The sequence below is a fragment of the Citrus clementina genome, unplaced genomic scaffold (genome assembly GCF_000493195.1).
Source record: "Citrus clementina cultivar Clemenules unplaced genomic scaffold, Citrus_clementina_v1.0 scaffold_2, whole genome shotgun sequence".
Taxonomy (NCBI): Eukaryota; Viridiplantae; Streptophyta; class Magnoliopsida; order Sapindales; family Rutaceae; genus Citrus; species Citrus x clementina.
This window is the reverse complement of record NW_006262688.1, coordinates 9171255-9192857: the sequence shown is the minus strand read 5'-3', so window position 1 is coordinate 9192857 and position 21603 is coordinate 9171255. Positions and strand designations below refer to the sequence as shown.

The window sequence follows — 21603 nt, the reverse complement described above, 5'->3', positions numbered from 1 at the left end:
AGTTTATTATTTTTTATAGGTGCAACTTCATCAATTTCAGAAGAAACATGGTATGTTTGAAATGTAATCATAAACGACCAAAGGCATTGAACCCTTCTTACACATCTGCTCAGCCAGAACACAGACATAGAGGCAATTTTAATCACAGTAGATTGAAGCTTATGGCCAAAAAAGGAGCAAACTATTGTGAACCTGTGGGGCTGGATAGACAGAGTAAAAACAGAGACGCAGATATGTGGAGATTTGCGGAGGAAGGGAGTGAGGACGATAATTATCAATTAACTTCATGGGATGAAGTTCCTGAATCCAATTATTTTCCCAGTTCAAGAGATGAGGGTGATACGTCTCAGAGTTTTCTAGAAAAAGAACAATAGTTAAACTCACGATATAAAAAAGGAACTAAGAATACGGTGACGATAAGAGATTATGTTGACTTATTTAAATCTACCGCTAATGAAGAACGAACCGGTGATTTGGGCACAGATATAAAATCGAAAACCGATAAAAGAACAAGAATCTGTGCCCAAGATTTTTTATTATTTCTAAAGCTGTAGGTGGTTCCAGATTTGGCAGAAACTTCCAGATTTGGGTGGAAAAAGGAAGACGAGAAAACGAAGAGGGGAAGAAGAAAACGAAGAGGAGGGGAAGACGAAAACGAAGAAGACAAAACGAATGGCAAATTTCCCTGGTGAAACGAAAAGGACAAAACAAAGAGGGGAAGATGAAAACGAAGAGGAGAAGACGAAAACGAAGAACGAAGAGGGGAAAACGAAGAGGAGAGCTTTTGCTAGGGTGAAACGGTAGCGTTTCAAATAGAAAAGAAAACGGCGTCGTTTTGCTTTAGTTTTCGGGGTTTGACCCGGGATTTGACCCGGGGCAAATAGCAGAACTCTTAATACAATGGTTAAAATTATGAGTTACCATATCCATATGAAAACACATAAATTTTATAAATTACACGTAAGATTAATAAAAGTAAGATTAATAAATAGAAGAAAAAGTAAATAAATTTATATAAGATTATTAATTATAAAAAAAATTAACATGATTTATTCATAATTTTAGTAAAGAAATATTTTATTCATTTACTTTAATTAGGCAAAGAAAAAAAATTATTCATTAATTGAAATAAATATTATTAAGCAAGTTAATTAAGTGAAATATTTATTTGATGTGGATCAAATCTATCTATCTATATATATATATTAGTATAAATTAAATTTGATTTTGAGTATATTGTGTAGTTTAGAGATCATTTGGGGGTTATCGTTGAGATGTAAAATTATGTCATCTTATAACAGTTTTGAAAAATATTAAAATAATAGTTTTTTAAAATTTAATTTTAAGAATAAGTTTTATCCTTAATAAAAACATCACATATATTACAGAAATGCAAAACTAAGATTATTCAATTTAAATACAAAATCAGTAAATATATAAGATAATCAATCTTATAATGAGCTTTTATTTTACATTTGTAAATTTTTCAGTATCTCTTATATTAATTTACTCATAAATGCAAAACTAACATTATTAAATTTGAATACAAAATCAGTCAATACATAAGACAATCAATCTTATAATGTGCTTTTATTTTACATTTGTAAATTTTTTTTCAATATCTCTTATATTAATTTACTTATTTTTACCTTATATTCATATGTTTGACGTGTAATCTGCAAATAGATTATGGTACATGTAAATCATTTTAAATGTATTAACTTGTCCCAATTTTTTGGTTCAATTATTTGGTTCAATAGCGTGAATCGAAAATCAAACCAGTTTTTCAATCAATCTATCTATCTATATCTATATCTATCTATATATTTATATAAAGCTGGGACTACAAAAGGTGATGTGGCATCTCAATTTCTCATCTTTGTATATTCTCTATTATCTAATAAATAGAGAAATTTTCTTTCAAATTTGACTTTTCATATTCTCATAATTAATTTGACTGTTATTACACAATCAATATGTAACAGTTCATCAAAATACCCACTATCTTTTCTAATTGAAACCTTTTTGATCATAAATTAAGTAATAATTTTTAAATATTTTTAATCACTCTTCTCCTCTACCTCACCTTAATTTATAAATAGTAACAAAAAATACGATATCCCACATAAACATATACACAACATAAAAGAACAGAAAATAGTAATGGTTCTAAAACATGTGTTTTTCATTTTGGCCCTCACTTGCCTGATCATGGCAAATATTGCAAATGCAACCAGAAGGAATGATTGCCTCAACAACAATATGAAACCAGAGTACGATCTTGCAACAAGACTTGAAGCTAGCGGAGGCCTAACAGAGTGCTGGAACCCATTAATGAAGCTGGAGTCATGCTCAAATGAGATTGTCATATTCTTCCTTAATAGCTAGGCTGATATTGGCCATGACTATTGCCACGCTATTGATATCATCACCCATAATTGCTGGCCTGCAATGCTCACCTCTCTCGGATTCACTGCCAAAGAAGGGAACATACTGAGAGGTTACTATGATGCATCTTATGCTCCTTCTCTAGGTGGCCTCACGGTGATATATCAATTTTAGGTTTCCAAGGTTTTGTCTTAGATAAGGTGCATCTATGACACTTCTATTTTCGTGGTATTAACTTAGTTAATGCAATTTTAAATAATTAAAAATTTCTTTTTGGTTTTAGCTTTGCTTTATTTTTTCATTTTTTTTTTGAAGTCTTGCCTCTTAATTGAATAGAATAAATCGTTAAGAGTAGAATAAGAAAAAAAAGAATAATATTAAATTCTTTTTTCAAAGTTGTGTGAAGCGCGGTTATATTTTCTAGTATATATATAAAGCTGGGACTAGAGGAGGTGATGTAGCATCACCATTTCTCATATTCTTGTATTCTCTATTATCTAATAAATTAGTTGAGATTAAAAAAATAATTACATTACAAAATATTAAAAATAAAAAATAATTATTAGATTACAAAAGATTACGTGTCTCTTCCTCTTTATATTTAAATTCAATAATATGTAACCATTAATAATAATTAATTACAAGTCTTGAAACATTCATTTATTTTATTATGCCAATAATTAAACTTTAGTGGCTTAAATACATCAATTAATTAATATAGGAAGGAAGGTTTCTTAATCTTTCCTCAACAATGTCATTAGGGTATAATTTTAATGTCATAATCTCATATTTAATTATGCAACCTTTTGTTTAGTGCCTTTTGACTTCTTCAAACTCTATAAATATTAAGTAGTTAAGAATTGTGACATCATTATTTCTCATCTTTTTATATTCTCTATTATCTAATATATTGGTTGAGATTAAAAAATAATTACATTATAAAATATCAAAAATAGAAAATAATTATTAGATTACAAAAGATTACATGTCTCTTCCTCTTTCTATTTAAATTCAACAATATATAATTATTAATAATAATTAATTATAAGTTTTGAAGCATTCATTTATTTTATTAAGCCAACAACTAAACTTTAGTGGTTTAAAATACATCAACTAATTAATATAGGAAGGAAGGTTCCTTCATCTTCCCTCACCAATGCCACTAGAGCCTAATTTTAATGCCATAATCTCATATTTAATTATGCAACATTTTGTTTAGTGTCTTTTGGCTTCTTCAAACTCTATAAACATTAAGTATTTAAGATTTGTTATGTTTGGATTTTCTTATTATTTAACCAACATCCTCTTTAGAAATGTTCTTGTGTTTTTATTTTTTGACTTATTTGAATTTTTAGTATTGTGTGCTTCATGGAGTAGGATAGTTGGATGATAAGAGTTAGGATTTGTAGGATGTTGGAGTCTGTTAATATCAAGAAGAATGAAGAATTGATTACTGTGAACATAATTTTTATTGATGAAAATGTTGTGTACACTTAACTATACACATTAATATATATTTTTAAAGTTAACAAAAAAATAATTAACTTTCATAAATAACATTAGTTTAATAAGATTGCGTCATCTTAAAAAAAAAATTCATATTTTTTATCAATTTCATTAAGTGCAAAGTAAAAAAAAAAAGATAATACTAAATTTTTTTGTTAAAGTTACGCAAAACGCAGTTCTATTTCCTAGTTTTATAATAAACAAGGTCATTACTCCTTCGTCTAATCAACCAGATCAGTTTCTTATATGAATTAAAAAATCAATCTTGACATTTTCTTAGTAATCTTGACCATGCGAGGCGATGAGTTTTATCCTGAATAATTAGTGCACAATTACGGAAGAAATAAACTTATATAAAAAATATAAATTAATGTTTTAATATGTAAAATAAGATAAAATTTATAAATTATTCTGAATATTAGAAATTTTGGTTATTCAACGAGATTAATCTAAAAAATTTCTCATTCACCTACTTCCCACGGTGATGCTGATGTTTGGAGGAAAAAAAGAGTTCGAAAATTTTGAAAAGTGACGAGTGCAGCAGCTTAATTGGTCGGGTGGAAGACTTGTACTTGTTTCCAATAATAATATGAGAAATTACTTGAATCATACATAAAGCGATATATAGGGAATCTTATCATATCTTTTTGTTTATTTCTTTTTTTTCTAGAAAAGATTAATATTCTACCTAAAACCTAATCTCATTAACAAGTCAAGTTTTTTTCTTAATTAAGAAGATTCAAATGAGCCAATTGACTGCGATTCGTCCGAGTTTAGTATGCTTTTACTATATTTCATATTCCGAAAAAAACACCTCAGAGTCTTTGAGTGGTGCATTTGGGGGACCAAGTCAAATGATTTTGGTAACATATAACAGTATGAAGCTGGTATTTTCGAGTTTCGACGATGATAATTGAGAACGAAAATAAGGTTCTTGAGATGAAAATTTCGAAAATGAAAAGGTATTTGGTAGCATTTTTTTTTTCAAATAAAATTTTTAAAAGTAAACAACAGAAAAATTTTGTCGGTAGTAGAAATTTAAATTATTCAAACATGTTTTCTGTTTGTATAAATTATTAAGACATGTTTTCTTTTTATATTTAAATTTGGTGCAATTTTTTATCATGATGTATGGACTTCAAAAACTCATCATTCTTTGGGAAAAAAAATACCAAAAGACAAACAAGGTCCCTTTAGAATTATTTTGTGAGGTTAAAAGTGATTTTGAAAAGTCAAAAAAGAATTGCTTTTCAAAATCTATTTTTCAGAATCAATTGCATACTTATTACAATTCTAAATATATATATAAATCCAAAATTATCCTTATTTAATTTGGAAATAGAATCAAGAAATTTAAAAGAGATTAATGTTAATACCTATAATATTAAAATAACAAATAAAAAATAAAAATAATAAGATGAAAATATTTATTTTAATTATCAATTATTATATATACACAATAAAATTTTTTTTATATATGTTTATAAATGTGTAACAAAATTTATTCAACATTATATATATTTTATTTATTTGTATTATTGCAGTAATTTCACAAAAAAATTTACCAAACATTTATGACTGCTTTTAATGCTCTAAGAACTTTTAAGAATAAAATTTATCAAATATTTAACTGATTGTTATTATCGCACCTGATTATTACTATAGCACAACTAACATCAATTATTTTAAAAACTACAATATTACTAAACTAGAATTTAAAAAATTTAATTTTATGATTTTGGCTATTTTATAGTAAAATAACATAAATGAAGACGTTAATAATGCTACTTTCACGCAAAAAAAGATTTAAAAAAAAAAGCGAGAAAAAATAAACCAAAAAAAGATGCTTTCAACGTTGATGTTATAAAAGTGAGAAAACCATGCAAAATGTGTTTTCGAAAATAATAGCCAAACAAAATTTTCAGCCATTCAATCTTGTGGAAATGAAAATCAAAGTTAATAACGTTTTCTTTTACTTTCAATATGTTTTTAAAGCAAAAACAATTATTTTTGGTTAGATTATTGTTAATTAATACGCACTAAGAACTAAAATGTTCCAGAAGCATAAAAGATATAGATACTGTAGGTAATAAGAGAATTTTAATTAATTACTATGTACGACTTCTAAAGAACGTAAATTAGTTTTCAATCTTTAGGTTAATAATAAAATATATATAAACTGACAAATTAAACTAATCAAATACGATGTTGACAAATAAAAGTAAAAAAATGAAACATAATAATAATCAATTTTGACTAAATTTGTTGTTATCCTAAAAAATGATTGTGGGTGGTTTGTTAATCTTTAAACACAAAGACTTGTGGCTTGCATGCGCAACACGTAATTAAAATAGTAAAAACCGCGTAGAGTGACTAACAAATGGCAATGTTTCTACAGATATTCCCAATTAAAAATCTAAAGGCGTTTTATTTTTTTCCCCCCCAAGAGAATAAGTTGAAAAGTCAGCCTTTTCATATCTTTATGTCTCCATTATCTTCACCAAATTATAAAGATATAGATTTTGGGTGGCTATTTGGGACCCCCAAGCCTTGACAAAATTGCTACCAGCACCATAGAAGCTTGCCCAGTTTGAGTATACATAACTTGCGACAATTGCAAGTCTTTGTAGCTCAACTTTTCAAAGCCAAAAAGACGTGTTCTCACTCACTTTTTCGTTAAATGTGATTATTACTTTATAATCTTGATTACTCGGTCAAGATTAATATTCCTTTTAACTTATTGCAACGTTCAAATGCCATGCAGGCACACGAGTCTACGTGTTAGGTGACCTGCCTTAAGCATTAATACCTTGAGAGCAAACTCTATATAAAGCTAACATTTCTGAGCTTCTATTTCAACACAAATCAACTTCAAATTCTACAGTACTACTACTGTATTCTATTGATGATTAGCTAGCTATCAATCAATGGCTTCGTTTTTCAAGTTCTTTCTGACTTTGGCACTCCTTGTGCTTGCCATGGGGAGCAGCACAAACGCTCAACTCTCTACAAATTTCTACGCAAACACTTGCAAAAACCTCCTCCCCACTGTGAAATCTGTCGTGCAATCTGCTATTTCAAAAGAGGCTCGCATGGGCGCCTCTCTCCTTCGCTTGTTCTTCCACGATTGCTTCGTTAACGTAATCCATTATTAATTGATCCATATATTGTACATGTTTCAATTTTTGTTTTTTTTTTTAGTAGTTATAACCTACAAATATATATATTAAAGCTCCCGATCCACGGTGGCTCGAACGGGTGCCCTCAAGCCTCAACATTTATTAATTTTGAATATAGAGTTTGATTTTATTTGTTTACTTATTTATTCATTTCGGCTGGCAAACAATAACAAGTGTTGACCAAATTAGACATTTCCATGGTAACATTATATTGTTGTGTTCTGCCTGCGTATGACAGGGATGCGATGGATCAGTTCTACTGGACAACACATCATCTTTCACTGGAGAGAAAAATGCGAATGCCAATCGTAACTCCGCCCGCGGATTCGAGGTCATCGACAACATTAAGTCCGCAGTTGAGAAAGCTTGCCCCGGTGTGGTCTCTTGTGCTGATATATTAGCCATTACTGCTCGAGACTCAGTTGTTATAGTAAGCTCTGAGTTAATTAATTAATTAATCTTAATTAAACCATATGATACATCATCAAATTGAGCATCAATTCTGAATAATTATTAACATTTTTTTTTCTTTTATTAAAAATTATCCGAAGCTTGGAGGCCCAAGCTGGCAAGTAAAACTCGGAAGGAGAGATGCTAGAACTGCAAGCCTATCTGCTGCTAATAGCGGCATTCCAGCTCCTACCTCAAACTTGAATCAACTCATCTCTAGGTTCAACGCTCTCGGACTTTCCAACAAGGACCTTGTTGCTTTAGCAGGTTTGTTCCTGTCTCCAGGAAATTTCCTGAGAGAATTCTGGTCTCGATATTAAAAAAGAGTCACACTTCTTACAAAAGTATATAATTATTTAATTATTTTTGTAAAACATTTCAGGTGGACATACAATCGGACAGGCGAGGTGCACATCATTCAGGGCTCACATATACAACGAGACAAACATTGATGCTTCATTTGCTCGAACAAGGCAAGGGAACTGCCCAAGGGCCAATGGCACAGGCGACAACAACTTGGCACCGCTTGATCTGCAAACTCCTACTTGTTTTGACAACAATTACTTCAGGAACCTGGTCAACAGAAAGGGATTGCTTCACTCTGATCAACAGCTGTTCAATGGTGGGTCCACTGATTCACAAGTCCGCACGTACAGTAACAACCCGAGCACCTTCAGCTCTGATTTTGTCGCCGGCATGATCAAGATGGGAGATATCAGCCCACTCACTGGATCCCGCGGTGAAATTAGGAAGAATTGCAGGAGGGTCAATTAATTAATTGATTTTCCAGGGTCTTTTAAATTTTATAAAGAATAAATTTTGTTGAAGTTTTGCTTTTTATCATGTGTACTAGAGGTTATGAATTTGAAATTTTGTAATTGGTCATCTTTTTAAGAAAGTAGCATGATTGTGTTTGTGAAATTGCCTTATATAATATTTTCCAAGTAACATTCATATGCATATATAATTAGAAAATAATATCTCGAATCTATAAATTAGAGCAAGTGAGGAATCGGCTGTCGCCTGTCTTCGTGGTGGCTCCGCTCGCCGGGGTGTGTTGTCGCTAGCTGTGATTGTTGGCGGCTTCGCGCAGTGACTCGGGCGGCAATGACCTGGTGGGCGAGGTCATTTAAAATTAAAAAAATTTATGTTTGGAATCTATTTTGGGAAAAATATGATAGTTAACCCCCAATATTTGGAAACAGATATAAAGCAATTAATATTTTTAAAAAAGACATAAAATCTTCTCTCTGTTAATAAATTCGATTTGTTTTAACAGTAAAAACAATAATATTATACGTATATTGCCACGTTAAAGGAATTATTATATATAGTATTTTTTTTAAAGAAAAATTCCACATGTCATAAGATGGTTTGATGAGATAATTTTCCACTCAAAGCCCATCGATCAAATCTTTCAGCTACAGTTATTGCTAATCAAAACAAACTTCATTATATCCTTTCGGGAAATTTGTAACTTACCCCCAAATAAATTGATATTTTACACCGCGTATCTAATAAAATTGACTTATTACACCGCGCCCCCAAATTCGTTATATATTCAGTTAAGTTTAACGGTACAGGGTTAAAATCGGAAGTTAAAGCCTTAAATCAATTTTAATAGAAACTCTTTTTATTTTTTGCTTCTCTTTATTTCGTCCTTTCCTTTTTCTTTTTATTTCTTCTCCGTCTTCTCCATTTTTTCTTCTTCTTCTTCTTTGTTTCTTCTCCTTCTTCTCCATTTCTTTTTCGTCATCTTCTTCTCTGTTTCTTCTCATTTTTCATTTCCATTACTTATCTTCTTCTTCTTCTCCATTTCTTTTTCTTCATCTTCTTCACTGTTTCTTCTCCTTTTTCTTCTCCATTACTTCTCTTCTTCTTCTTCTCCATTTTCTTTTCTTCTTTTGCTCTATTATAAAACATCAACCACCGCGATTGCCACCGCGCCAGTCTGGAGCGTCAGCTGCTTCCTTTGGCCGCCACCGCTTAGTTCCTTTAAGGCTTAGTATTATGGATTTTGGGGTTTCATTAGTTATTATTTGGGTTGTTTTGAATTATGATTTAGGGGCTTGTATTTTGAAACCCTAAATCAAGTAATCAAAATCAAATGCGTCAATTAATGATTCATGGGTAATTTTTCTGATTGGGTTGAAGAATATGGTGGCGGATAAGGAATCAGTGGTGATGAAAATGGTTGTGGAAGGGACTGAATTTAATTGTAATCGTTGAATGTGTTGTGGTCTTTTTAATTTGTTTATTTTTTATTAATTATTCTTTATCTTCAGATTTCTTTGTATTTGTTTGTTAAATTTTTTTTGGCAGCTGTGTATTTTATATAACCTGATAAGATTTTTTTGGAGAAAAATAAAATGGTGACAATGTACATATAAGCTCGTTAGAAATGGAGAAGAAGGGGTGTTTTTGTGTAATCAAACTTAAAGGGGTATTTTTGTCATTAGATAAAAAATCAAACGGAGCTGTTTAAAATAACTTAAAAACTAACGGAATTGGGGACACGGTGCAACATGTCAATTTTAGTGGGTGCAGAGTGCAAAACGTCAATTTATTTGGGGGTAGGTTACAAATTTCCCTATCCTTTCTCTTCTCAGCAAGAAGTTTTGGTTAGTGTTCATGTTTATCACATTGCGACTTTTAATTTTTTTTTCTTTTTTTGTAATTTTTAAATATAAAAGCGAGCATAAATGATTTCATTATCATGAAAATAATATATATTCAAAATATTGAGCAAGTATTATTCGGCTTGTTTTCGACTTTTTAGTTATATGTGAATTTTCTGCTTGTTTATTGTTGTGGTACTTTGTTCAGGTGCTGAAAATCAACGATTTTTAATAGTTTGTTACGTTTTAAAATATGTACCGGTGAATTGTTTAATTTTTAATGAGCAATTGATCAAGAAATTGAAAATTTTGTAAGATCAAAGCAACATCTCCAAAAAAAAAAAAAAAAAAATGTCAGTTCAAACTTCAAAGCAACATCTCTGGAAGACATGCTTCACGCATACAATTTATTATGACAGTGGTATGCCATCTTGAAGTCAATATCAGCATAAGTAACACATGTCTTCAAGTCTATATCAGCCAAACAGAAGTAAAAAACAACCCTGTTCAAGCCCAATTTATTATGATCAATTTTTTTTTTAGAATAAAAATATATTAAAATAGTGAAGTCAGATAAATTTTATTTGATTGTAAATATATTAAATATAACTTAAGAAATCATAATATTAAACCTGTTTGATATACAATCAATCACATAGATTTAGTTTTTGACTAGGAGGGCTGGTTTGTTTTATTCGTAAACTCTTGATTATTTGAGATATCAATACACTATTATTCCTCTTGGCAGCAGCTGTTGGCAGAACCTCTCACTATTTTTCTTGTTACAAATAGATCCACCATAGACATTTTAGGGAGTATGCCCATTCTAATTCATCACTCTAATTTACAATCAATCGTATAAATTGATTGAATTACAACAACTTTTACTGTTATGTTTGCTAGCACTAGTTTTTTTTTTCTTATAATATGTGTTTTTGGTTAATTTAAAGAAATAGAATAAAAACCAAACTAATCCGTAGGTTCGGTTTAGCTTTTTCAAGGCAAATAGTTGTCATCTATTTACAGTCATGGCATTTTGGCACAAATCAAAATTCCTTTTTTTGTGGGGGAGGTAATGTCAAATTTTCCGAAAATGAATGTTATGTCATTTTAGCTCTTGTTTTACTTTCTTTAAATTTTTTTTTTTTAAAAAAAAAGAGTGATGCTATTAGCACCCCTTTAATATCCTAATGAAACCTCTTCTTTGAATTTACAATTTTATCCGTATATAGAATTACATGAAACTCCCACACAATTTCATCTTATCTTGTGCAAACATTTTACACCAGCAACTGTAGACTTTATAATACGAACTCTTGGCAACCCACATGTAGAATATCTTTTTTTAAAAAAAAACTTTTCAGTTCAATTCAAAATAGTGGAAGAAGTACAAAGGACTTATTATTGCATATGGGTCCTGAATTCTATTTTTATTTATTTTAATATTCATAATTTTGTTGTTATTTTTGTGAAGAACTATTACCCATTATTGTCTTGCTCCTTCAAATACAATTCTCATGGTTCTCAAAATTCACTAATTTATTGTTGATGCATCATTTGTGTCATTGTGATCAACGCAATAACGTGGTGTTTTTTTTCTTTTCTTTCAAGCATTCGTCTTCTTTTTAAACTCATCAACTTTCTTCATTATTTCTCTTCGATCTGCAAGTGAAATCATCTTGCTTTGATGATAGCCTAGAGTTTTCTCTCCTTTCTCTATTATTAGCCTTCTTGCTTGTGAATCCAATCTTTGTATTCAAGGAAATAATTACAAAACTCAGCTGCTTTTTCTGCAATTAATCATCATCTTGTTAACTTCTAACCAAGGTTATTTACGGAATAAGGGAGGTGTCATTAGAAAAAATTATATTCATTTTAATATCTTGATGGGTACAAAAAAAAAAGGGTGTTGACAGTACTTTTAAGGAGTGCCAATAGCTCCACTCCCAAAAAAAAAAATAAAAAATCAAAGCCCAGATTCGGGCATGGCGCATAATAGGCTCGGCCCTTGTCTGGCCTGTCAAAATTGGACAGGCCTAACACAGTCCTGGGCCTGTCTTTCCTGGCACCCATTCGTTTGCCACTCCCAATTATCAACCACTAAATTCTTGTTTCAAAAGTAATAAAAAAAAGAACATTCTTGTTTTCAAAAAAAAAAAAAATTATTGTTTCAAAGAAAAGTGCTGGTAATACAATCAGCCTATGAATTGTTAAAATTTCCATAAAAGCCAAATTAAGAAATAAAGTACCGCCGCATTTTTCTTTCCATCTCGGACAGTCCCGCGATCCCTGCCTGTAGGGATGGCAAAAATCTTGACGGGGACGGGTACCCTCAGGGATTTTTCTCATTCGGGGAGGGTATGAGGATAATTTCATACCCAATTTCTTATTCGGGGAGGGGATGGGGAAATTTTTTTACCCAATTTCTTATTCGGGGAGGGGACGGGGATGAGGTGGAATCCCCATCCCCTACCCATTTTCCCATTTTAATTTTTAATTTAATTTTAATTTTTTTAAAATTACTAGTAAATAAAAAATAAAATTTAAATTATAAAATTATAAATATTGGTAAAAATAAAAAATATCAACATATTTATATTATTAAACTTTTAGGTTTAATTAACTAATTAATGTCATAAATTTTTATTTAAGACTTTAAAAAGACCGAGTAGATTCTATTAGCCCAAAATTTTTTAATTTTAATATTCTTTAAATATTTTAAACTTAAATCTATTTTTTATTTATTTTTAGATGTTATAATTACCCATAGCGAATCACAATTTTAATATCTACTCTACTCTAATCTAATCTAATATTTGCTCTTGATTTGCTCCGACTTAACTATTGTGTTTATAGCCCACATTTATAAAGTGCCCACGCCACCATTGAAAAAGTTAATTTTGAATCTAAATTCGATTTTATTTGTAACAATTTTGTATTAGACTATTAATTTGTTCATGATAGTTTGTAAAAGAAGTTTGTATCCCTTGCATGCTGCATTACTTACTAATTTAATGTATATAACTTTTGTAATGGATATTAATGTAAGATATATTTCGAACTTTACTTTTATTTGAATTTTTTATTTTAATATGATTAACTCAAAATCGAAAAAAAAAATATTAGTTATTCGGGGATCGGGGACCCTCGGAGATCCCCTGTTATTATTCGGGGAGGGGATGATGATTCTCTCAAGTAATTCTGACGGGGATGAGGAGGGGACAGGGACATACGTAAAATATCGAGGATAGATACGGAGAGATTGGTCCCCTCCCCTTCCCTTCCCATTGCCATCCCTACCTGCCTGGCCCGCAGCAATACCTCGAGGAGAAAAAAAAAAGGGAAATAAAAGGAAGTTCCCTAGTTGGTGGGCGCATGATTAACCACAAAAGGGCCCGCATGCATAATTCTGCCAATGATTTGAAACAATAATTTTGATCCATCCAATTTGGAAATTGAACAATATTCTCGTACCTCACAAAGGAGGACCACTAACATCTCCCACCATCCGATTTTTTATTGTTAATTTCTCACTCCACATTCAACCACATCCAACAGCTGATTCTGTAACTTACATATTCTGTAAGCTAGCAAAGTCCCACAAAAGAATTTTGAACTTTTACAAGAGACAAGCCTTTAAACGGGGCAAAGTTATGGTACCATAGTTGTATGGTACCACAGTTGAATTCAATAATTGGATCTAGCCCACAGTTGTCACCATAATTAAATTCAAAGACTGGATTCATTTGTGGTATCATACAACTATGGCACCATAGTTGGACCTCTTTAAACGAGAAATCCATTTCTTTTTTCAAAAAATGACTGCATTGAGGCATCTTCTTGTGTTTTCGTCCATTTGTTTGTTTTGTTTGTTTGTTTCTGTTTGTCATGGTTTATTGTCAACCACAAGAGGCATACTTGGTGTTTGTTCAAATAGAATGTTATCTTAGTCATTTAATGCCAAATTAGGGATTTAAAGGATTGATAGTTTGTTTGGGAGTGTGGCGAGGTAGATGGACTATCAAAGTCGAGCTACTAAGATGTTTGATAATACTTGTAGTTGAGCTTTGACAGCTTAGCAAATTTTTTTTTTTAACTTCTATTCCACAGCTGTAACTTTTACTTAATAGTAGCTGCAGACCTGCAACTTAAAAGTTATATTACCCCACTCCTAAATACACCCTGAGTCGCAATTTAAATTCTAATTATTATGTGTTATTTATTATTTCAATAATAAATTAAAATCAATATTCTACCATCTAATAAAAAGTAATACATCAATTAAAACATCAAATGAAGGTTTAATTATTAATTTCATTGACTTTAAATCAGTTATATGAGTGGTTATGATCACTTTATGAGAAAGGGACTAGATGGTCAAGTCAAGTGGCCCATATGCATCACAGGTTTTGTGTGAAGTTCCTTCGCTTTGGTGTTTTCGTTATGGTTGTCAATTTGTGATCACAAGGACCATCATTAGACTGCCTTTCCACTTTTTTAATGAGTACATGGATCCAAAATTAAATCAAGCTTGCTTACTTGAATAAGGCCCCATAAATTGAGGTTTGATAATATATTTTAAAAGTTATAATACTAAAGTGTTTATTAAATATTAATTGTTATAAGTTGGAAGTTAAATTAATTTAATTTACATTTGTATGATAAAAAAATTATTATACTTTACTATTTTTGTCAAAATTATTTATTTAAAAATTATATTCACTACATACTATTAACTTTTTTTCATAACTACAACTTTTTTTTACAGTTGCTATAATATGAAAGGTATAACATTTCAACACCAAATAGGGTCTAAGTTATGTTATATGATACAAAATTAATTCTAAAATTGTATAGCAAATAAAATAAACTGACAAATTTTCGAATTTAACATTTGTGGTTGAACTAATGTATCATGTTTTATTTAAATTGCTATATATTAAAAATTTAGTACTAAAAAAGTGCATTCCTACATTAGTAGCGTGATAAGCCAATTTCATTTTATATGTATTGTAACTGAATAAGGATTTCGTACTGAGCTGAATTTTTATTAAGCACTAAATCAATGATTATTAGGTAAGAGAAATAAAAAAAATTTAAAATATAAAATAAATCTTGATCCTTGATTTTTTGCCTAGAAAAAATAAGCTCAGCTTTGAATCATTCCTTAACTTGTAAGAAATATTTTTCTTTTAAATATTAAAAAAAATGTACATTGTTTTTTTTAAATAGTAAATTGTAAAAAAAAGGTAGCCACTATTGTAATAAATTGTAGGATACATTGGATTGAAAAAAAAAAACTACATTTAGTTTCCCGTGCGACAACCTAAAATTCAAAATAATAATGCCTCGCAACATAAAAATAGCATTAAAAAACACCTAATAAAAAAAAGCAGAAATAAATTATATTCTCTATAAATTTCTCTTAATCGAAATAAAAATAAGATTTAATAAAATACAAGAATAATATCATGAACGTGGTCTATCCATCTCCCATCTTATTAGGTGAATACCAAAATTTAAACGATGAAAAAAAAAATTGTTGCAGGCTATGTTAAAACTCAGACACCAAAAAAAAAAAAAAAAAGCCATATTCCAAACCGAACTTAATTATAATAGATTTTGAATTTCTATTTTGCTATAGTGGAATTAATTATTTTTATAATGATCGATACTGGTTAGTTTAACCAGTAAAAATCTTTTGGGTGAAATTGAGGAGTTGGGGGTACAACTTATATTATAATAAAATGGTTTTTACATGTTGTAATTTAATGTGTTCTAACAATTAATATTATAAATAAAGAGAAAAATAAAATAAAACGTAAAAGGAAGGGACGTATGACGTACGAATTTTTGAATGAAACTGATGGATTCGATGTTTAAACTTATATTATAATTAAAATGGTTTTTACATATTGCAATTTAACATGTATCCCAACAATTAATACTATAAATAAAGAAAAAATAAAATAAAACGTAAAAGGAAGGAATGGACGGCGTATGAATCTTTTGGATTAAATTGATGAATTCAAGGTTCAAAGTTATATTATAATTAAAATGAGACCTTTTTAAGTTATATTATGATGTAAATTACATTAATTATTAAGTTATAATTGGTGACCTAAAAGTGAACCAACTAAGCTACTTTTTAAGCCACTAATTATAACTTTTGGGTTAATGTAAGTTACATTATAATGAGACCTTATTAAGTTATATTATGATGTTACTTACATAAATTATTAAGTTGTAACTAATGATCTAAAAATAAAATCAGCTAAACTACTTTTTAGGTCGCTAATCACATTTTTTGGGTTAATGTAAATTACACTATTATATAACTTAACAACACCCTTAAAATGGTTTTTTATATATTGTAATTTAATTTGTGTTCCAATAATCAATATTATAAATAAAGAAAAAACAAAATAAAACGTAAAAGTAAGGGATGGACGGCGCACCAGCACCACAAAGTGACAAAGGATGGTTTAGACTTTAGAACCAAATCATGGGCTTTTCGATTTGGGTGTGGCGCCTCGGGAGTGTAGGCGGTAGGTTTCTCTCTTTACCGCCCTTTCATTTATTATATATGCTAATGCTGCCATCTTCTTCCTTCTAAAACGCAAATCGCTTGTTCTTGTATTTAATTTCTTTTGCAAGTTCAGGTCTCTTACCTCTCTTTATCTGTTTTTGTTATAGACAACAAGATACAACCTCTATATGTGTATTTTTATGTTCTCCTGTTTTTTTGGTTTCTTTTTTTATTCTTGTTTTATTTTCTTCTCTGTTTTTGTCCTTTTTCTTCTTTATTTCTATTCTGCATAATTGTCAATTTGATTGTGACATAACATGATGTTTCTTTCTTTCAAGTAGAACATTCTGTAAAACTTTTAAATTTTTGTTTATGGGCAGTGTTCTTTTTTGCAATTAATGTAGTATATATGAGAACAGGGGAAGGTGCACGAAGCTACCCGTTTTGGTATTATGGTTTGTTGGTGACGTTTAGCTCAAACTTCGCCTGACATCCAAGTTCTTTTGCTTGGAAATATAAGATGATTTATAACGTAGATTTTTTTTTTTCTTTGACTTTTAAAGTTTGTTGGAGTTGTTTTGATTTTGTGTTTATTGGTTATGGGCAGAAAGATTGCAATGGCAACTGGTGTAGCTGCCAGAACTAGCAATTTTCATTTCGGAGGGATCCGCTGCAAGGGACAAAGCTGCCAACAAGCTTCTTTGGTTTCCAGTCTGACATTTAATGGATGCATACAGAGAGAGCTCTCGTGGTATTTGATAAGAATCTTCTTCTCGCATTGAATTTTTGCAGTAAATTTGTTTTACTGTGTTGAGCATTGTTTACTCTTGCGCATAGTACATGATGATTTGTGGCTATCGGCAATTTCATTATCCTAGTTGTGCCTACACACTCGCACACTCCATGCAACCACAAAATCAATTTCAGCCATGTCCTCGGATTTGTAGATTTCCCAAAATTGTACTTTAGCACAATTATGGATATTTTGTAACTGTTGTCTATGTTCAGGTATGCTGCTCTGTGGTCTAGGCTGTGATATAGGTTGTTAGATGTGCTCCATATTTCTATACTTATTGTTCAGTGTAAGAATGCATCTCTTATCGCAATGGGCCAATTTTATTGTTTGACTGTAAATTTTTAAAGCAGTAGAAGTTTCCCATTCTTTAAGCTCAAAGTTATGCATTGAACCTATTCTTACTCTTCTAAAATCTGTTAGGTCATTTGGGGTATCCAGGTTCTTACGTTTCCAGAGGTTTAATTTCTCTCATTCTCCGGTGAGTGAGAATTGGAAGTCCCTCAGAACAGTCCCTGTATTGTCTTGCTTGAGAGATGGCTCTGTAAAGTATTTTGATTTTTCTGTCATTGGGAGTGGAGTTGCCGGCCTCTGCTATGCTCTTGAAGTTGCAAAACATGGAACTGTTGCTGTGATCACAAAGGCAGAGCCTCATGAGAGCAACACTAACTATGCCCAAGGTGGTGTTAGTGCTGTGCTTTGCCCTTCAGATTCTGTTGAGAGTCACATGCAGGACACAATTGTCGCAGGGGCTTATCTATGTGATGACGAAACTGTTAGAGTGAGTTCAAGAACTAATAATTATGCTATACAGGACCAATAGTTTATCAACCATTACTTCATATCACATATTTAACTGCAAATAACTAAAATTTTAAATTGAGTGATAAGCAGTTTTTCAATTTTCAATATGAACAACATTTTCTTGTGGTGTGGCTGATGGAAGACATAAAACTAGTTCATTATCCAGAAGTAGATAGGTATTATGTCCTGTGCCTCATAATCGTGACTGGTACTACAGTTTCACATAATCAAAATGAAGGCCTTGTGGAACTGACAAAAATATACTAAAAAAATTTCAATAAGTAAATGCTGAGTTGTGGAATTAGAACATGCACGGTTGTGCAAAAGTAGATGTTCTCAGATTGTTTCAGTGTAGTAGTTGTTTGATAGTTAATTACATATGCTTTTTGCTTAATTACTGAGCCTCTTTATAAGTTTGGTTTATTATATTCAGGTTGTTTGTACAGAAGGACCTGACAGAATAAGAGAATTGATCGCCATAGGTGCATCATTTGATCGTGGAGAGGATGGAAACTTGCACCTAGCTAGAGAAGGGGGACACTCCCATCACAGAATCGTCCATGCTGCAGATATGACTGGAAGGGAGATCGAGCGGGCTCTTTTGGAAGCTGTTGTCAGTGACCCTAATATCTCAGTGTTCGAGCATCACTTTGCGATAGATTTGCTAACTACTCTGGTTCACTTTCCATCCTGTTTTCTTTGTATAGCTTCACATTGTATTTCACATGCTCTTTAACTGTTAGGATTTTGGAAAATATAACATATCCTTCATAAAATGACATTTAATGAACAAATGAAAATATTGAAGTTCTTCATTTATTCTGTTTATGTTTTGATCTGACATTGCAGTTTGATGCCCCAGTAAAATTTGGATCCTAAAATAAATTTTGTGTTCGGGATTGTAGGATGGTCCTGATGCAGTTTGTCACGGTGTTGACACTTTAAATGTTGAAACACAAGAGGTGACAACACTGATTATCTTACTGTATTTTCTTCAATTTAATTAGGCAACAGTTTGCCAAAGAAACTTTATAGTGGTTCGTGATGCTTTTCCTTTCATAATATTAGGTGGTACGATTCATTTCAAAGGTGACCTTACTTGCATCAGGTGGAGCTGGGCATATTTATCCATCGACAACAAATCCTCTGGTACTTTGTATATTCTAATTCTTACCTTGTTCTTGCTTCCCCAGAAAATTACGTGTGTTGATAATAAGTATAATAATTACTCATTTGATTCATCATTATATTTTTATTTTGTTCTTACAGGTGGCCACTGGAGATGGGATGGCTATGGCCCACCGAGCTCAAGCAGTGATTTCAAACATGGAGTAAGCTAATTGTCACTAATTACAGTCAGAAAATTGACTATTTTCGTCTCCCTTATGCCGCAGTTGTTAGATTGGAAAATTTATGTTGTACTTATGACTAATATCTACAACTGCACTTTAGACGATTGTTTGAGATACCAGAAACTGAAATCACAATGTCATAGTACTTGAATAGCATGAAATCTTTTTTAGGATGTTGTTTTGTCAAATTAATGTGACTTCCTTCAAATGCTTCCAAAAGATCTGGCTGCGAGACAATAAAACCTAGTGTCTTGGTTTGGTTCATAAATCAGTTTACTCACAGAACAAACATTAGAAGCTATTCTTTTCCTTTCCTCATGTTACTACTATTTACAACTGCTTTTGTGGTACTTTTGTTTTTTTTCAGATTTGTGCAGTTCCACCCAACTGCCTTAGCTGATGAGGGCCTTCCCATCAAACCAAAGAAAACTCGAGAGAATTCATTTCTCATCACTGAAGCTGTCAGGGGTGATGGAGGCATCCTTTACAATTTAGGCATGGAACGGTTCATGCCCCTGTATGATGAGAGAGCTGAGCTTGCTCCTAGGGATGTGGTGGCAAGAAGTATAGATGACCAGCTTAAAAAGCGTAATGAGAAGTATGTGCTCCTTGATATAAGTCACAGGCCCACGGAAAAAATACTGTCCCACTTTCCCAACATAGCTGCTGAATGCCTTAAGTATGGACTGGACATAACCCGCCAGCCAATTCCTGTGGTTCCTGCTGCACATTACATGTGTGGGGGAGTCCGTGCTGGGCTCCAAGGGGAAACAAATGTGCGAGGCCTGTATGTAGCAGGTGAGGTTGCATGTACAGGTTTGCACGGAGCAAACCGATTAGCCAGCAATTCATTGCTTGAGGCATTAGTTTTTGCACGAAGAGCTGTCCAGCCCTCAATTGATCACAAGAAGAGCACTAGCATTGATCTCAGTGCTTCAAATTGGTGGACCCGAACTGTTGTACCAAAGTCACTTGGCCGTAATGTAATGCACAATATTTTGAGAAGGACAAAGGAAGTGCGGAAAGAACTGCAGTCAATCATGTGGAGGTATGTGGGAATTGTTCGGTCTACAACGAGTCTACAAACTGCAAAATGGAGAATTGATAAGTTGGAAGCTGAATGGGAGACATACTTGTTTGAGCATGGCTGGGAGCAGACATTTGTGGGCCTTGAGGCTTGTGAAATGAGGAACCTCTTTTGTTGTGCAAAGTTGGTGGTCAGCAGTGCTCTTGCTAGGCATGAAAGCCGTGGACTTCATTACATGGTTGATTTTCCGCATGTTGAGGAAAATAAAAGGCTGCCAACAATTATTCTCCCTTCACTTGTAAATTGCACATGGAGTTCGAGACAACTACATAAGTTGCCTGTATGTTAAGGTAAATGCAAGGATCTGTTTCTGCCCCTGGGATTTGACTAAATGGTTTTGAAGTGGTTTTCTTTAGCTAGCCATTTGAGTTCAAATTAAAAAAAAAAAAGTGTAGGTTTTGTTTCTCAGTACTTCCTGCGAATCTCGTGAGGAAATCTCCCATCATTTTTACAAGAATTTGAATACATGCCTTTGGCAAGAACTGAAATCTTCCTTAAAGCATATCATAAACCTTTGGAGAAACTGTAGATTGCTTTTCTTTCTTTCTTTTTTCCTTTGATGATTTTCTGTAAAATTGCTTCTGATTCATTGTTTGAAGTAAAGACAGAAATTATGTTGAAATCAAGATCAAATAATCATATCATCCTTCAGTCTTTCTCAAGGTGTGATTTGCAAATCTGCATCTCAAGTTATGATTATTTATACTATGTTAAATTTGAAGGGGTTCATGAGCTGGGTGATATTTGATATGGTCATCCTTAAATGCAAACACAGCTGTACGGCTTCCTCATCCCCTGTTGTTTCGATTTTGCATTTGCTTCTTGCAGAGGACTTGCACTGATTCATAAGCTCTCAATTCCTGCGGATGGCTGTTACAGAAATGGAATCTCAGAAGA

At 31.8% G+C, this 21603-nt stretch overlaps 2 protein-coding genes across 5 annotated transcripts; both read left to right on the top strand.

Moving 5' to 3' along the window:
• The first annotated feature begins 6755 nt into the window (after nt 1-6755).
• LOC112101106 (peroxidase P7-like) lies at nt 6756-8421 on the top strand. The gene is made up of 4 exons (XM_024191281.1): nt 6756-7034; nt 7312-7503; nt 7625-7790; nt 7906-8421. Exons 1-4 carry the CDS (start codon nt 6822-6824, stop codon nt 8295-8297), a joined length of 963 nt encoding a protein of 320 aa, XP_024047049.1. The 5' UTR covers nt 6756-6821; the 3' UTR covers nt 8298-8421.
• An 8186-nt stretch (nt 8422-16607) lies between these two features.
• On the top strand, nt 16608-21357 carry LOC18050680 (L-aspartate oxidase, chloroplastic). Of its 4 annotated transcripts, none has more exons than XM_024191821.1 (8): nt 16608-16689; nt 17278-17421; nt 17905-18244; nt 18701-18943; nt 19173-19229; nt 19336-19416; nt 19537-19598; nt 19987-21357. In XM_024191821.1, the coding sequence occupies exons 2-8, from the start codon at nt 17288-17290 to the stop codon at nt 20993-20995; spliced, it is 1926 nt and encodes a 641-aa protein (XP_024047589.1). In that variant the 5' UTR covers nt 16608-16689; nt 17278-17287; the 3' UTR covers nt 20996-21357. The 4 variants fall into 4 exon arrangements, with proteins under 4 accessions (XP_024047589.1, XP_024047587.1, XP_006446490.1 ...); XM_024191819.1 differs by having other exon boundaries at nt 17887-18244; XM_006446427.2 differs by lacking the exon at nt 16608-16689 and adding an exon at nt 16734-16803 and having other exon boundaries at nt 17887-18244.
• The last annotated feature ends 246 nt before the right edge of the window (nt 21358-21603 follow it).

Excerpts from the sequence above, each read along its gene's own strand:
- LOC18050680 (XM_024191819.1), top strand. The coding sequence starts at position 17,288 with ATGGCAACTGGTGTAGCTGCCAGAACTAGCAATTTTCATTTCGGAGGG. Across the intron at positions 17,422-17,886 it reads ATACAGAGAGAGCTCTCGTG|GTCATTTGGGGTATCCAGGT; the intron begins GTATTTGATAAG and ends AAAATCTGTTAG. Across the intron at positions 19,230-19,335 it reads TAAATGTTGAAACACAAGAG|GTGGTACGATTCATTTCAAA; the intron begins GTGACAACACTG and ends TCATAATATTAG.
- LOC112101106 (XM_024191281.1), top strand. The coding sequence starts at position 6,822 with ATGGCTTCGTTTTTCAAGTTCTTTCTGACTTTGGCACTCCTTGTGCTT. Across the intron at positions 7,504-7,624 it reads CTCGAGACTCAGTTGTTATA|CTTGGAGGCCCAAGCTGGCA; the intron begins GTAAGCTCTGAG and ends AATTATCCGAAG. Across the intron at positions 7,791-7,905 it reads GGACCTTGTTGCTTTAGCAG|GTGGACATACAATCGGACAG; the intron begins GTTTGTTCCTGT and ends AAAACATTTCAG.